The sequence below is a fragment of the Onychomys torridus genome, chromosome 9 (assembly GCF_903995425.1).
Source record: "Onychomys torridus chromosome 9, mOncTor1.1, whole genome shotgun sequence".
Taxonomy (NCBI): Eukaryota; Metazoa; Chordata; class Mammalia; order Rodentia; family Cricetidae; genus Onychomys; species Onychomys torridus.
Genome location: NC_050451.1, coordinates 61760169 through 61776120, shown reverse-complemented (window position 1 = coordinate 61776120; position 15952 = coordinate 61760169). Strand labels below are relative to the sequence as shown.

The 15952-nt window shown below is 43.2% G+C and overlaps 1 protein-coding gene across 1 annotated transcript; it reads right to left on the bottom strand.

The window, feature by feature from the left end:
- Window positions 1-3933: 3933 nt before the first annotated feature.
- Window positions 3934-11900, bottom strand: Med4 (mediator complex subunit 4). Its single transcript, XM_036199370.1, has 7 exons — window positions 11726-11900; window positions 10619-10685; window positions 8783-8953; window positions 7288-7345; window positions 5863-5949; window positions 5252-5383; window positions 3934-4563 (listed from the first exon to the last, which is right to left on the bottom strand). The coding sequence occupies exons 1-7, from the start codon at window positions 11875-11877 to the stop codon at window positions 4391-4393; spliced, it is 840 nt and encodes a 279-aa protein (XP_036055263.1). The 5' UTR covers window positions 11878-11900; the 3' UTR covers window positions 3934-4390.
- Between the last annotated feature and the right edge of the window lie 4052 nt (window positions 11901-15952).

Genomic DNA, 15952 nt, shown 5'->3' with positions numbered 1-15952 from the left:
GCACCTGTCTGCAATGGAGCCGTGGGGCTGGTTTGGATTTGAATCTGCTTCTGGCTTTAGAGGTTTGGGAAAATCACCTTCTTGGCATAAGGATCACCTCAGGCTTAGCTAATGTTACTAGCTGAAGCTTCTAACCAGCCCCCGTTGATCAGCATCCAGGCCAAGCCCTTGGCTTGTGTGTGCTCTCTCGACTTTCCTTGGTCAGGCAGAGCATGGTTTTCTGGCTGCTGTTTCTGTCATCATTCATCAGGCAGTCACTGGCCCACTCCGCTGCACAGGCCCCCAGTGAGCTCTCCATGGGAGATTTCTCTGTTGCCAGTCCGCTCTGCAGCGCAGGTGCCATGTGAGCTCCGTGTCCTTTACTTCAGGGTCTTATTCTTCCACCAGCATTCCTGTTTCACATGGGCTAAATTTTTTTGTTGTTTTTTTGTGAGACTGTTTCTCTGTAGCCCAGGCTGGCCTAGAACTCAGAGATCCACCTGCCTTTGCTTCCCGAGTGCTGGGACGTGCGCCACCATGGTCTGGCTCACAAGGGTTAATCTCTTAGCAAAAACAGTGATTGTGGGGGAACGCTGCCTATAGCTGGAGAGCTTCTCTCCAAGTGCCACCAAGCCCTGTTAGTCCAACAACCCATTTGTAAATAAACACACAGACATTTATATTATTTAAACTGCTTGGCCATTAGCTCAGGCCTACCATTGTCTAGCTCTTACTCTTATATTTAGCCTTGTGCACAGCCCTGGCAGAGGGTTGGAGAGGGCTGTTGTTCAGCCCAGGGTTGTTTTTATAATATCCAAATATCACTAATTTTTTCCACTTTTATTTTTTAACAGTCTCATATCTCAGGCTGGCTTCCAACTCACTGTCTGTAGCTGAGGCTAACCTTGAACTTCTGATCCTCCTGCCTGAGCCTCCCTGATGCCAAGATTGGAGCTGCATCCCTCCTCGTTCTCTGTTAAGTGGCGGAACAGTTGCCTGGCAGCTGCCTGGGTACTGGGCTTTGAACCTAGGGCTTTGCACGTGATGAAGCAAGCGCTGTAACAGGCACAAAGGCAAGAGAAGCTAGCTTCTTCCTGTCAGGTCAGCCACTGAAGAGATTTGCCAAAAATGAGGATTTTATCGCTGGTGACTTTTTGTTCACTCTGTAAGAAGACTCTGTTAACATGCATTTGATTTTTATGTGGTCAATAAAGTTTCATTTTAAATTTCTCATGTTAAATATCATTTCATAAAGGCTTATAAAACTAAAACCTATGATTTTTAGGCATTTATAGAGGGATCCAAAACCTAAGGGGGAGGCTGGGTTTTAGTTCAGGGGTAGAGCACTTACTAGGTGGGGTTCAGTCCTCAGCTCCAAGAAAAAAATTACAAAAGTACTAAAGAAAGAAATGGCAACCCAAGGCATTTTGAATGATTGCACTAGACTATAGCTCATCTTTTCCTTTACAAGTCCACCTCTGTGAATCTTGTCAAGTCTCTAACAACTGAATTTTTCTCTTTTAATACACTGCATTATTGTGACGCTTGCTAAGGAAAAACGTTTCAAAATTACACCTAGTTATCAATCCTGTTTTCTCTTAGTTACACTTGTATCTTTCTCAATACTTGTGTTCAAGTGTATGGTCCTTAAACTTCTGGGACTGGAAAGATGCTTCCTGCTTCGTCTTAAGGACCCAGCACCCATGTCAGCTGACCTGGGACTCCCTTTGTACAGCAAGCTGGCCTCAAACTCATATAGACATCTGCCTGCCCCTGCCATACAGGTCCTGTGGCCGGTGTCACCATGCCTGGCACACATGGATTTTTTAAAAACAGTTCATTTTTATTTTATGTGCACTGGTGTTTTTGTCTACATGTATGTGTGAGGGTGCTGGATTCCCTGAAACTGGAGTATAGACAGTTGTGAGCTGCCGTGTGGGTGCTGGGAAATGAACCTGGATTCTCTAGAACAGCCAGTGCTTTTAACCTCTGGGCCAACTCTTAGCCCTGCACTTTTTTTTTTTGTTTGTTTATCGTGATAGGGTTTCTCTGTGTAATAGCCCTGGTGTCCTGGAACTCACTCTGTAGACCAGGCTGACCTGGAACTCAGAGATCTGCCTGTCTCTGCCTCCTGAGTACTGGGAGGTACATGTACATGTGAATTTTTAATAAGGATCTATACCAAAATGTTAACTGGTACTAACTCTGGTAGGCTAAGTTTATGTTTTATGCTGTTTCTTAAATGTTCTACAATAATGTTATATTACATTTTCAGTTATTAAAAATTTGCCTAAAACTGGTAACTTCACAAACATCTTAGACACAATGTTAACTGCTTGAAGTTAAAAACAGTTCAAAGTAAGTCCTTTTTACAAACTACAGTAAAAGGCTCAGTGGGTGACTGCAAGTCCTGGGCCAGCCTGTGTACATTATATAAGCAGAGACCCAGGTCTGTAAAACATGAGATAAGGAGACAAGGTGATGGCCTTCCATTCCAAAACCTTCCATAAAATTTACTCTATGTGCTGGGTGGTGGTTGTAGAGTATTAGTTGAAGATGTGTTACATCTGTTTGTGCTGTGGAACATTTAATGATGCAAAGCTGTGTTGCATTCTTTTAAGTTGCATTTGTTTAACTCTGTGAAGCTGTGTTACTTTGTCTAAAGCACTTGATTGGTCTAATAAAGAGCTGAATGGGGACTGGAGAGATGGCTCAGCAGTTAAGAGCAGTGGCTGCTCTTCCAGAGGACCCAGGTTCAATTCCCAGCACCCACATGGCAGCTCACAACTGTCTGTAACTCCAGTTCTGGGGATCTGACACCTTCACACCAATGTATATAAAATGAAGTTAAATAAAATTTAAAGGAAAAAAAAAAAAAGCTTAACGGCCAATAGGGAGGCAGGAGAAAGGATAGGCGGGGCTGCCAAGCACAGAGAATAAATCGGAGAAATCTGGGAAGAGGGTATGAAGGAATGAGAAAAGGAGCTAACCACCCAGCCACATAGCCAGACATGGAATAAGAAGGAAAGAAAAGAAATACAGAAACAAAGAAAGGTAAAAAGCAAAAGGTAGATGGGATAATTTAAGAAAAGCTGGCTATAAACAAGCCAAGCTAAGGCCAGGCATTCATAAGAAAGAATTAAGTCTCCCACGTGTGATTACTTGGGAGCTGAGTGCAGGCCCCTCAAAGAGCCAAAGAACAAAGTAAAAAACAACCAACAACAGGTGGTGATGGCACATGTAGCTCCAATTCTAACTGGTCTTAATAAAAACCCAGTAGATATCAGGGTAAAAGTTGAAAGATCAGAGAGCAGCCAGCCACTAGACTTACCTCTAGGAATCCTCCTACTGCAAAGGGCGGAGCTCCTGTCTCCACCGGGATTATCACTTCCTGTTTCCTCTTCCCAGGTACTGAGATTAAAGGTGTGTGCCACCACTGTCTGGCCTCTTGTGGCTAGCTCCACATTCTGATCTCCAGGCAAGCTTGTTAGAACACTAACGAAGTATCATCACAGGTGCACACCTTTAATCCCAGCACTCAGGAGAAACGCTGTCTTGAAAAAGCAAAAACAACAACAAATTTACTCTGTGTGTGTCTGTGTGGTATGGGATTGTAATCAATGTCTAATTATTAATGTTCTCAGTAACCTAACTGTGATCACTAGTTATCTTGTATATTCTCATATATACCAGAATCTTACTTGAGTATCATAAAATGAAACTACATTTTTTTGTTTGCTTTCTGTTTTCAACACAGGGACTTCTCGTTGCAGTCTTGGCTGTCCTGGAACTGGCTGTGTAGACCAGGCTGGCCTCCAACTCACATCTGCCTGCCTTTGCCCTCTGAGTGAGTGCACCACTGCCCAGCTTAAATGCAACTGGATTTAAATGTTTCCTTCCTATATTGAAGGTGTGCCTAAATAAAAAAATTATAAATTAAGAAAAGTGAAAAAATTAATACAAAGAAAAGCAAGTTTATTTACACAAATTACAGTATTTACCACATCTAAATAGTGATAGTTCTGTTGCCGCAAAAGCAGCCGACTCTCCTTTCAAGTGAGCACTTTCAGTTTGAAATACCACACACTCCACAGCCTTTGTTCTGGCCAGGGCTGCTCTGTAGCCCTGATGACGGCTCAGAGCTTACTACGTAGCTCAAGCTGGCCCTGGTGCAGGGATTACAGGTATGAGTCTCCATGCCTGGCTCAGCCTTTTCAAGTAATCCCAGAGTAGTGTGTTCATTCTCCTCAGTCTCCTTTCCAGAGCTGCTAAGCATGAACCCAACACAAGAGGAATTCTGACTAACCCTCAAACATGTGCCCAGCAGATGAGATACAAAACCAGCGGCCTGTGGTCTGCATTTCCCTTTGGACAGATTTCTACAGCACTAGAGTTGGTTGGCGTGCCTTCTTCAATCGGAGTCACTACTGCTGCTTGAAGAGTCCGTTGACATAACCTCGACATCATCTTCGTTTTCCTTGTTGTGCCCAGGAGGCTCCAGCAGAAAGTCACTGCTGTGATTGGGTGGTAGCATGTTCACAGACATGTCATTTGACTGCCATGGGTACTGTGGAGCAAGGACATCTAGAGAAAAGAAGCACATGGGATCAGTTCTATCTGTAATCCATCTAAATGTCAATCACCCACCTTTATGCAAGTAATTTAATTCTATCTACCCACCTACCTTGTAGTACCAAAGACCTAACAAGATTAGGGTTTCACATGTGCTAAACACACAAACAACAAACTACATCCATCTACACACACATACACACACACCACCATAGTCCTATATATCATGGCTATTTATGCATATCTGTTGCTAGTTAGTAATTCTTTCCACTTTCCTACTCAAGTTGCTGGTGTGGTTTGTCTCTCAAATGGATTATAACTAACCAACAGTGTAGTACAATCGCAATGAGAAAGAAGGGAATATCTGGGAATTAATAAGCACAGAGTTCCCAAATCTACACTTTAGGACACAAAATAGTTAAAACGATAGCTAAAAATGGGCTTCAGAAAGCACAGTCCCCCACTTATGTCTGTTCTCCTTTAGAAAGAATCTTTCACATTAAAACATGGCACCTACAAAACATGCACACCTCACAATTGCAAAAATGCTCTTCGGAGTAGCAGTAAAGGAAGGGTCCAGTGCTGGGGAGGGTGACGGAAGATGCGCACAGGGACAGAAGTGTTCGCTGACAGGTGATGTTTCACCGGCACCTCTGAAAATCCTTGGTCTGCTCGCAAACACCCTTCCAGTTCACATTACCTGGCAGTCTGCCTGCTGCAAGGGCATCCCCTGGGAGATGACCATTCACACCACTCGTGGAAGGGTTGTTCATCTGACCCAACAATCCACTTCTCATCTCTAAATCAGTTGGGTATGGCCTCCGAGGGTCTCCTAAAACAATATAAAGAGCTTTTAACTCAGATTTTAAAGAAACATTTTATGTCCTTTGAAGTATTATCTTTCCTTGGAGCACACTAAAAACCTCAAGCTCTTTGTGAGACAAGAAGGGTCTCACTATGTAGCCCATACTGGCCTCAAACTTGCAATCCCGCCTCCGCCCCTCCAGTTGGTGCCTTTACAGTCTGTACTACCATACCTTGCCTGGTTGCATTTAAAATTCTCAAGCTGGGCATGGTGGCACATCCATTAATCCCAGCCCTCAGGAGGCAAAGGTAGGCAAATTATAACAATCTCAATTCTTCCAACTTAATTTTACTTCCTAATAGGCAATGTAACAATGATACATACTCTTGAGAGAGAACAGGTCACAGATGGCCTTGCTGTGACACTGAAGAAAATACCTTTATTAGCAGATATTAAGTGCATTCTACATTTAAATAGTTTTAATTTTATATAAGAAGCATTGTTACCTGGAACCCAAGTCAGTGGTGCACACACAGCATTGCTTGCACTAATCCTATGTGCATATTTAATGATTTCTTCTGAGGAGATAGCACCTGAGTTGAGAAAATAGAACAGTTCAGATCAGCAAATACAAGTTTAGAAGAGGATACATCTCAATCCCCCATCATACTTAATTTCAAACAATCAGAAAATAGGATAATCTCAGCCATCTATCTTCCCTAACACCTGCATATACACTGAAACTGTTATGAACATTTCCAAACTAAACATCACAATCACACATCATACTTAACTTCAAACCATCAGAAAATAGGATAATCTCAGCCATCTATCTTCCCTAACACCTGCATATACACTGAAACTGTTATGAACATTTCCAAACTAAAGAACCAAGACACCATTCAGCAAAATCAGCTAATATAAATGAGACCTGTATGATAATGCTCAATAATCTCAATTACAGCGGCCATCAAATGCAGAACTCTTCTGACCACCACCGCGAGGAACAGTAAAATGAGGGGAAAGCACTTTATTCCAGGAACATCCAAGCTGCTGAGCCAGCAGTCCTCACCCTGTTTGACTACCGAGGAGGAGGTTCCAGATGGACCAGGCAACAAACAGTAATAGCACCTGCCTCCGAGGAACAGGGGCGGCTCTTCCTTCCATACCCGGGACCTACTTCAAAGGGCACTATGACTTCTAACCACAGTCAGCAACTCTCCTAAAGACTGCTTCTTGCTATAGAATTCCTCTCATCTCTCAGGGAATGTTAGCTGTTTTCTCACATGTAACCCAAACGGGCAAGAGGAAAACAAATCAGACCAAATGTACAAGGTATTAAAGCCAAAGAACCATACTTTCACTCTCAGTATTTGGAGATCCAGTGAGCTCTGATGTAAAGCTTTAAAGTGAGCAAAAGGCAGGCAAGCAAGCAGTGCTGCCATCTGAGGTTAGTGTGGTCACCATTGTTCTCTCTGCCTAGCCTGCAAGATCCTATGTAAATCCCACTTTTCTTTCTTAACAGTTTTATAGACTGTTGTCTTTACTATACATGTAAGTGAAGGGCATAAGTGATTGCTTCTTATAACTAGAGGAGGGTTGTAAGACATGTCTACCCTCTCTGGGATGCCAACTACAATGTAAGAACACAACACACTTTACAATGAAAACCTACTGGGCATCCTTTCAACAGCGTGATTAGTATTTTTATCAACTTAAAAAGATTTTATGTGTAAACACATGTGAGAATGTATGCATGTGTGTGTGAGAAAACATGTCAATATAGGCACACGCACAGCTTTATATGGGTTCTAGGGATCACACATGAACCACAAACTTTTCACCCACTCAATCATCTCCTGGACCTTTATCAGCTTCTTGAGACACAGACTTGAATTTTAAGTCAGCCAGCCTGCGCATGAGATACTGACCTTTTCTTGCTTTCTCTATTGACTTGAGTTTCTCCTTTGCTTGGTAAACAGCCGTTGCCTAATTTAAACAAAATTTAAAATGCAAATTATTCTTAACTATGCCAAGCAGTTTCTAGATTGAATCACAAGGTTACTAACCCATAGGAACAATTTACAAGACTTAGAAATCCTTGAAATTTATCTGTGATCTTCTGAAACTCCACTTGATAGGTTTAATGAAAGAAATATATTCATGACTCAGCCTCCCATTAATAAACAGCTGTTAGGAATAGATGAAAGGACAGGGAGAGAATAGTGGGGTAGGAGGAGGGAGAGGAAAAAAGGTGGGGGGATGCAAATAAAAGTATGCTCAGAACCCAAAAGAAATAAACCAACCCTGTCTCTAAAAACAAAATAAACAGATGTAACGTGGATTGTGCCATTGTTCGAGCAACGAAACAAAAGGAAAATTTCTTTTTTCCTACTTTTCTGTATATCTGAATTTTTTTCTGGTGAATAAATATTACTTTCATATGAAAAAAATAATTTTTAAAGGCATTTATCAAAACAAAAACCCCAAGCACTTACTTGGGGTCTCCTTTTGGGGGTTCTAAGTTATCCTAGACCACTCAGACTCCTTTCCTGGAGCCCATGTGACACATCTGGAAGCTGTTCATCAGGGACAAGAATGGCAGCACCACTGGGCCACATGAAAGTCAAACTCAGTCGTTTCTATGACCATACCATAATTACGTCAGCAGTTAGCAAAATGCCTGGACTAATCCGAGCAAATCAACCACTTCTTCAAAGTAAGTAGCCAAGCCAGCATGGCGGTGCACACCTTTAATCCCAGCACCCAGGAGGCAAAGGCAGGTAGATAGCTCCGAGTTTGAGGGCAGCCTGGTCTACCTAGAGTTCTAGTCCAGCCAGAGCATACGAGGACCCAGGTTCAGTTCCAGGCAATCACACCCACACTGCAACTCAAAATAATCTGTAAGTCTAGGTCCAGGGGGCCTGATGCCCTCTTCTGACCTCTGCCAGCACTGCAAATATTTGGTAAACTTACATGGACAAAACATTCATATACATAAAAATCTTTTACTTTAAAAATGTAAATAAAAGGGGCTGGGGGGGATAGCTCAGTGGTTAAGAGCACTGGCTGCACCTCCAGAGGCCTTGAGTTCAACCCCCAGCACCAACATGGTGGCTCACAACCATCTGTATCTGTAGTGGCATGGGTTCTTATGCCTTCTTCTGATGTGCAAATGTACATACAGACAAAACATCCATATACACAAACTGCATGAATAAACAAATCTTTATAAAAAATGGAAATAAAAAATGTTTTAAATAGTAGATAACAAAGGAAAATCTAGTATAGAGCCTTGATCAATTAACAAACTTGCCTATCTTAAGATGGACAAACAAATAAAGGGGGAGTTTCCCTCCAAATCTAACCGGCCCTTTCAGAAGAGAAGGAAATAGCTTCCCTCTTCAGGACTAACAGTCAACTCACCAGTATTTGCTCTGCCTCTTTCAGCTGTTTCTGCAGTTGCTGAATATCACTGTCTCTCTTCTCTACTTCTTTTTCTAAAGCTTGCATTTCATGATGGACTTTTCCCTGATTAAGTGCTAATTTCATTAGTTCTTGAAAGTCCCCATCTCTGTGAATTAGCAGCTCCAAGACCTGTCAAAAAGAGTTGATTCCATCAGATAACAGGGTAATCAAGGGTATCACCAATGAGACAAAGAACCCATACTCGAATTGGCTAGGTTTATAAATCTTAACACCTCGGAATATTCTTAATCAGTATTAACAATATACACAGCCCATTTGTGGTTAATTGGGGGAAACAGTCTGAAGATAAAGAATTTCCATTTATTCTGCTCCTTTTCCATGTAGTACAAATCTTTCAGAAGTAGTACTGTGCTAAATTTCAGGTTTATTCATCTTCCAAAGATAAAATTTTAAAAGTTTATCCTTAAACATAATATACAATGGAATAGCCGGGCAGCAGTGGCACATGCCTTTAGTCCCAGCACTCAGGAAGCAGAGCCAGGCGGATCTCTGTGAGTTCGAGGCCAGCCTGGTCTACAGAGCTGAGATCCAGGATAGGCTCCAAAACTATACAGAGAAACCCTGTTTCGAAAAAGCAAAAAACAAAAACAAACAAACAAACAAAAAAATGGAATAAAAAGCTCTTCCAAAATCTAATGGTTTGAGGTGACTTTAGTTGGCACCAAAAACTTTAAAAACCTTGAGATACAAGTTGCATTAATATATTAGAAGCTATAGAAGTTAGCTATTAGAAACTAACTAGGATACATTTAAAACCGTAATTTCATACCCAGTATTGCTTTATAGTGCAGAGAACCTAGAAAATGAGGTAATTAAAAAAAAAAAAAAAAAGTAAAATAAGCTAGGCTGTAGTGGCACCCACCTTTAATCCAAGCACTGGGAGGCAGAGACAGGTGGATCTCTGATTCCAGGACCAGCTTGGTCTACACAGTGAGTTCCAGGACAGCCAGGGCTACACAAAGAAACCCTGCCTCAAAAAAAACAAAAGATAGATAGATAGATAGATAGATAGATAAGATAAGATAGACAGACAGACAGACAGACAATAGGTGGTATGCAGATATGGCAAAAATGCCACAAACGTTAACAGGCAACAGAAGCCTGGGGTTCAGTTTGTAGCCCTTCATTTGCCAGCAGTATACACAGGAAGTTACTACCCTCCAGGAGCCTATTTTCTCTAAAAAGAAATATTCCCTAATAACGCCTGTTATATACCAGACTGTTTTAAGGACTCATGATATAATGCATGTTACAACACACAAGAAGAACTCAGCAGGTGAGGCAGGTTTACAGGTTTACACCAGTAATCCCAGTATTGAGGTAAAGGCAGGAAAATCAGTAGGTTCAAGGCAAGCCAGGGCCACATAAAAACACATCTTTAAAAAAGAAAAAGAGATGGGTGATGGTGGCACAAGCCTTTAATCCCAGGACTTGGGAGGAAGAGGCAGGTGGATCTCTGAGTTCAAGGACAGCCAGCACAGATAAACCCTATCTCAAAAGACTGAGGGGAGAAGAAAAAAAAAAAAAAAAAAAGGCTCATTTGAGAGTTTGTTTATATTTGTTTTGCGTGAGAACAGGATGTTACTTGAAATCTTTAAATTGATACTTAAAAAAAAAAAAAGCATAGTTTTATTTTATTTATTTTTTCTGAGACAGTGTGTCACCATGTAGCTCTGGTTGTTCTGGAACTCAATCTGTAGACCAGGATGGCCTCAAACTCACAGAGATCCACCTGCCACCACTGCTTTTTAGATTAAAAAATATAACCTTTACCTGGTTTTCTTCATCCAGCTGTAACAGCTTCTGATTTCTTGAAATTGCCAGCATTTCTATAAGTTCCCTAAAAGAAAAATAACCATCAGGGTAGGATGGTGCTTGCCTGTAAACTCAGTATTTTGGGGGGGGGGGGGAGAATATTCAGGCCAGCTTGGGCTACCTAGTGAAACCTTTTAAGAACACAGTAAAAAATCTGTGAAAGTAAACAAAAAGAAACTATATGAACTGCTCTCTGCCCCAACTGACTATTGGGTTCATGGTCCCTGCAGCAAGCGCACTCACGGTGACTACCCACTTCAGCTCTCCCAGGCTATGCACATCACAACCAAAAGTCTCAGCTGTGATTTGCAAAAAAAAACCTACCTGACCTGGACTGTGGGTCTGCAGGCCAATTCCAGAAGGGCTGCAGCTTGTGTAAATTATGTTTTCTTGAAGTATGACAGCCCTGACTGTCATAACGGTGGGGAGGGGGGGGCTTTCCCTTTACAAGGCTCCAACTGATAGACTTAAGACTATCATTGACAATATGGAGGACACATAATATAATCTATCTCTGCCACATACCAGCCATCATCCCACCAAGTCCTGCAGGTTTCCGGGCTTTTTCAGATGATGGAATCATCTACCAGCCGCTTAATGAGTCTGAGGACTTCGCAGCAGCCCATTACTTTGGGAAGCTTGCCTTGCAAACCCCAGAATAGGTGGTCCCATCAGTGGACTCCACAAGGCTGCAGCTCAACCCCTACAAAACTGGTTCACAGCAGTTTTACACATCTGTCTCCCTCTTGACCCTGGGCTCCTTCGCGTCGGCATCTAGCCTTCCCTTGACCACAGGACCCCAGCACCTCACACCCCAGGGAACTTTCTTTACATATCTGTTGTGTGTCCGTGGGTAGGGTCCTTTCTAACAGCCTACTACAGTTTTGACTGTCTTGGGGGTCATTGTCACTGGGATGTCCCCTTGGTGGGGAAGTGCCGCCCAAAGCCCCGGCAGGCGGCAGACCCCAGGTCCACCACACTCGGGGGAGACTCCCCAGCCCGCCTACCCTCGCCAGCGCCCACAGGCGACGCGGCCCCACCAGCTGCTTCCCAGGCCGCGGTTACCTCGACAAGACCTCCAGATCTTCCAGCGCAGACAGCAGCCGCTCTCGTGTACTGCCAACGCCTGCCATGACCGAGACGCCTCCCATCCGCTCCTTCTCCTTCTCCCCACTTGAAGAAGCCGCCATCGCCCAGCCGCTCACCCACCGCCGCATGCGCAATAAGAGCGAGCGGCGGGAGGGGCGGAACCGGAAGACGGAAGGAAGAGCCACAGAGGCTGGGGCAGAGAGGCCGCGCTAGAGCGCCGCTTATGGTCCTGGAGGTGCACTGCAGTTCTGGCGCCATCTGCAGGGCGGAGGAGGACTTGTGTCGCGTCCCAGTCTGGCTCGCTCCAGCTGGACTCAGGAGGAGAGACACAGTGCCCAGTCTCCTGGGTCTTCTGTTTCCTCAGCCGCAGTGGAAAGTTCCTAACAAACGAATTTTAAGAAACTGAGGGAATTGCATAATTACTAACTTCCATTTTGTCGGTATTCCCATATTATCCCGGCCATCAATTTGTCCTCTGCATAGGTTTGTAGTAAACATCTTAGAGCAGGAACTAAAATTCTTTCTCCCCTCCCCACTCCGGATTACAAACTCAGAGCTCTGCCCACCTCTGCTTCCCGAGTGCTCGGATTTTCAAGGTTTTCCTTCTTTTTCTTTCTCTCTCTTTTTTTTAAATCGTGTCTCATGTCACCTAGACCTGTGCCACCACACCTGATTTATGAAGCATGAGGACTTGAACCTAGAGCTCCATGCATGCTAGGCAAGCTCACTCTCTACCTACAGACCCATATCCCAAACCCTGGGGTGCTGGGATTAAAGGCGTGTGCCACCACCACCAGGCTATTAAAATTCAGTATCTTAACCACTGTATGTATAGGGTTCACTGGCCTGAAATTGCAGTTAAATAATAAGGGCGGTGGTATTATACACTTTTAGAGGCAGGCAGATTTCTGAGTTCTAGGCCAGCCTGGCCTACAGTGAGAATTCCAGGATAGCCAGTCATACATGAAGAAATCCTGTCTCAAAACAAAACTGCTGTTAAATAACATCCATCTCCCACTCTTTTCATCTTGTAAAAAAGTGAATTTTATACTCTCTAAAGACCAACTTCCCATTCCTGGAAGCCATATTGTAATTTCTCTTTCCTTTTGTTAGGGGGGAGGGGGTTGTTTGTTTGTTTTTGTTTTTCAAGATAGGGTTTCTCCGTGTAATAGTCCTGGCTGTCCTGGAACTTGCTTTGTAGACCAGGCTGGCTTCGAACTTACAGAGATCCACCTGCCTCCATCTCCCAAAGGTGTGTGCCGCCACACCCAGTGTACTTTCTGTTTCTATCTGACTATTCTAGGTATTTTGTATGAGATGAGTCACATAGACTGATCTGGTATGGGCTTTTCTTTTCTTTTGAGGCAGAATCTTTCTGTGTGAGTTAGTCCTAATCAAGGAAGGAACTCTCCTGCTCATCTCAGCCCACTGAAGGCTGAGCCACTACACCAAGCTGATTTCATTTAGCATAAATGCACATTGAAATGGATTCCAGAATTCCCTCCCTTGAAGTCTGAAGAATACTCCACTTAATGCGCACATCGTACCCACCATCTGATGGGCATTTGGTTGGGTTGCTTTCTTGTTTTTTTAGAACTCATCTTTAGGCTCTTGTATCTTCCAACAAAATGCTCTGCTCATTAGTCAAGATGACTGGAGAACTGAATGAATCAACAGAGTGTGTGAATGGCAGTTCAAGAAAATAGAGTAAATAACTGGCGAAGTTCATATTCCACAGCAGGACAGGGCATCAACATTGGAAGTGTGCCTCTTCTTGCTCTTCAACACAGCAGGGAACTTTCCCTACCAGGAAAACTGAGAATTCCAGCTACTGGGAATGAGGACTCTGCTGAGTCATGTTGCTGTTAACAAAAATAGGGTCAGCCATGGGATGGGACAGTGGTAGTGACTGTACTCTAACCATTTCAGGTCTAGTCCTGTCCACTGTCCCGTGGCGTCTGACTCCTGCTGAGCATTCAGAACCTATAGTTCCCTGAGAGACTCATGTTTATAAATCCACCCACAGGCACAGCTGCGTAATTCAGAATGTCAGTTTATTCACATATAATGAAAAATATGGTGCTGAGCACATTTTCCAAAGAACAGACCTATGGGAATATCCATTATCACCATAGTTGTTTGGTGAACTTGAATTAGAACAAACGAGGATAAGTTACAGATGCAATAATGCCGCCATGAGACAGTGCAGCCACAGGGTGGGGATATTCATGTGAGAGATCAGAATGTTTGTGCTCATGAGGCAGGGTGCCTTCTTCCTTATACAGTGCAAGATGCTCACGGACTCCTTTTGTTTTCTGCCTACCCCCATCTTTATGATGCTTTTCTGTGAACACATCAATCATCACAATAAATTATATTTATAAATATGAAAATAAGCATCTGACAAACAAAATGTTAACACCGTCACTTCCAGAGCCTCACTTTCTACCACGGGCCATTCCATGGAGGCAATTACTTTCAGTATTTTTAAATATGACTTTTACTATGTGCTCCCAGATTTTTAAGAGGATTTGCATATACCCTAGATGTCTATTGAAGTCCTTTACATGTGTATTTCTTTCCTATGATGATGAACCAGAACTCTATGTCTCATCAATATCCCATTCCTCTTCCTCTGTCCTAGTTTAGGATCCAATATTCTCTGAAATCTATGATGCTCACATGTTTCACTGTTATTTGGACACATCTATTGGTTATTATTTACAACAGGTATCTAATAGAAAAGCTCTGCAGGGATTTTTAAAGAGAAAAGTGTCAAAAGACTAGATACGTAGTTCTGCTCTATGAAAACTTTTCTCAGTTATAAATTTATGATTTTTTGTTTGTTTGTTTGTGGAGCTGAGGATCGAACCCAGGGCCACTGAGCTAAATCCCCAACCCATGATTTTTTTTTTTTTTTGAGACAGGATCTTAACTACATAGCTCTGGCTGCCCTGGAATTCTCTACATAGACCAGGCTGACCTATCTCTCTGCCTCCCAAGTGCTGGTATTAAAAGTGTGCTCCACCATGCTCGGCTATATTATGAATGTTTCACTGTGGGCAAGAAATGTGAAAAGTTTGAAGATGGGGCCTTTAAAGAGGTGATTAGGCTAAATCAGGGTTATTAGGGTGGGGCCCTAGCCATCTGACTGGTACCCTAAAGAGAGTAAGAGATGTGCCAGAGATATAGAGAAAAGGCCCTGTGAGGACTCAGTGAGGTGGCTCTTTGGAAGCCTGAGAGGGAAACAGCAAGCCAGGTCTGCCAGCTCTAGGCTCCTTGGTCTCAGACTCTGACCTCCAAAACAGTGGCACTATGGGAGCAGCCCCAGTATGTGTACATGGAGGGCTTGCATGTCTGTAAGGATCTGCTGGGTTCACTGAAGGACACACTGCCTCGAATGTGCATGTGGCCTTCTCTCCCCACCCCACTCCTTTTTTCGGTGCTGCACACCGAAGTCAGGGCCTTCTGAACATTAGGCAAGTACTCTATCGTTGAGCTATATTCCCAGGCCTTCTCCCCATCCTGACATGTGTTGCTGTCATGTCAAGACCTCACGCTAGGCTAAGTGCAACTTTGGCTGCTACCTGTCTATACCAACACAGGTGAATGCAGATGGAGAAAAACATACCAGCCTCTCAGTTATACTGAAAATTCATGACTACAAACCCTGAATCTCCAGTCACTCTCACTGAGACTACATAATCACATTGTGTCCATGTTCTAAATCCTCCCCGTATCCTTGGCATTATTTTACATTGCTGCCTGTATCCAAGTACTCAACAGCTCCTTTTCCTCCCAATTTAGGATCTTGCTTTACTCCATGTACTAAAAAAAAAAAAAAAAAAAAAAAAAAAAAAAAAAAAAAGAAGCAAAATCAGAAGAAGGGCTTCCATAACCTGCCTCCATTGTGTGTGACCACCCACATCACACCACAGACTGCTTGGCACACAAACACCTCAACAGTTCAGTGTGGAGAACTGAACCTTTTAGGAGGTGAGTGGGAACTCCTGTGAATGGATTAATGCTGTTATTTCATGATGTGAGTTAGTTACTAGGGAGTGAGTGTTCTCTTCCCTCTGGCAGTTGGGCGCTTCTGCCCTTTTCTCATGGGCCCTCACTAGAATCAAACTCTTGGTCCTGGACTTTTCACCCTCTAGAACCATGAGAGGAAAAACAGCTTTCAGGAGTTGGTTCTCTCCT

What these genes read in the sequence shown, in the direction of transcription:
- Med4 (XM_036199370.1), bottom strand. Translation starts at nt 11,877, where the DNA reads ATGCGGCGGTGGGTGAGCGGCTGGGCGATGGCGGCTTCTTCAAGTGGG. An exon ending in AATAGAGAAAGCAAGAAAAG is followed by an intron (nt 5,950 to 7,287) that starts GTCAGTATCTCA and finishes TTCTCAACTCAG; the next exon opens with GTGCTATCTCCTCAGAAGAA. An exon ending in TGCAGCAGGCAGACTGCCAG is followed by an intron (nt 4,564 to 5,251) that starts GTAATGTGAACT and finishes TCTTTTCTCTAG; the next exon opens with ATGTCCTTGCTCCACAGTAC.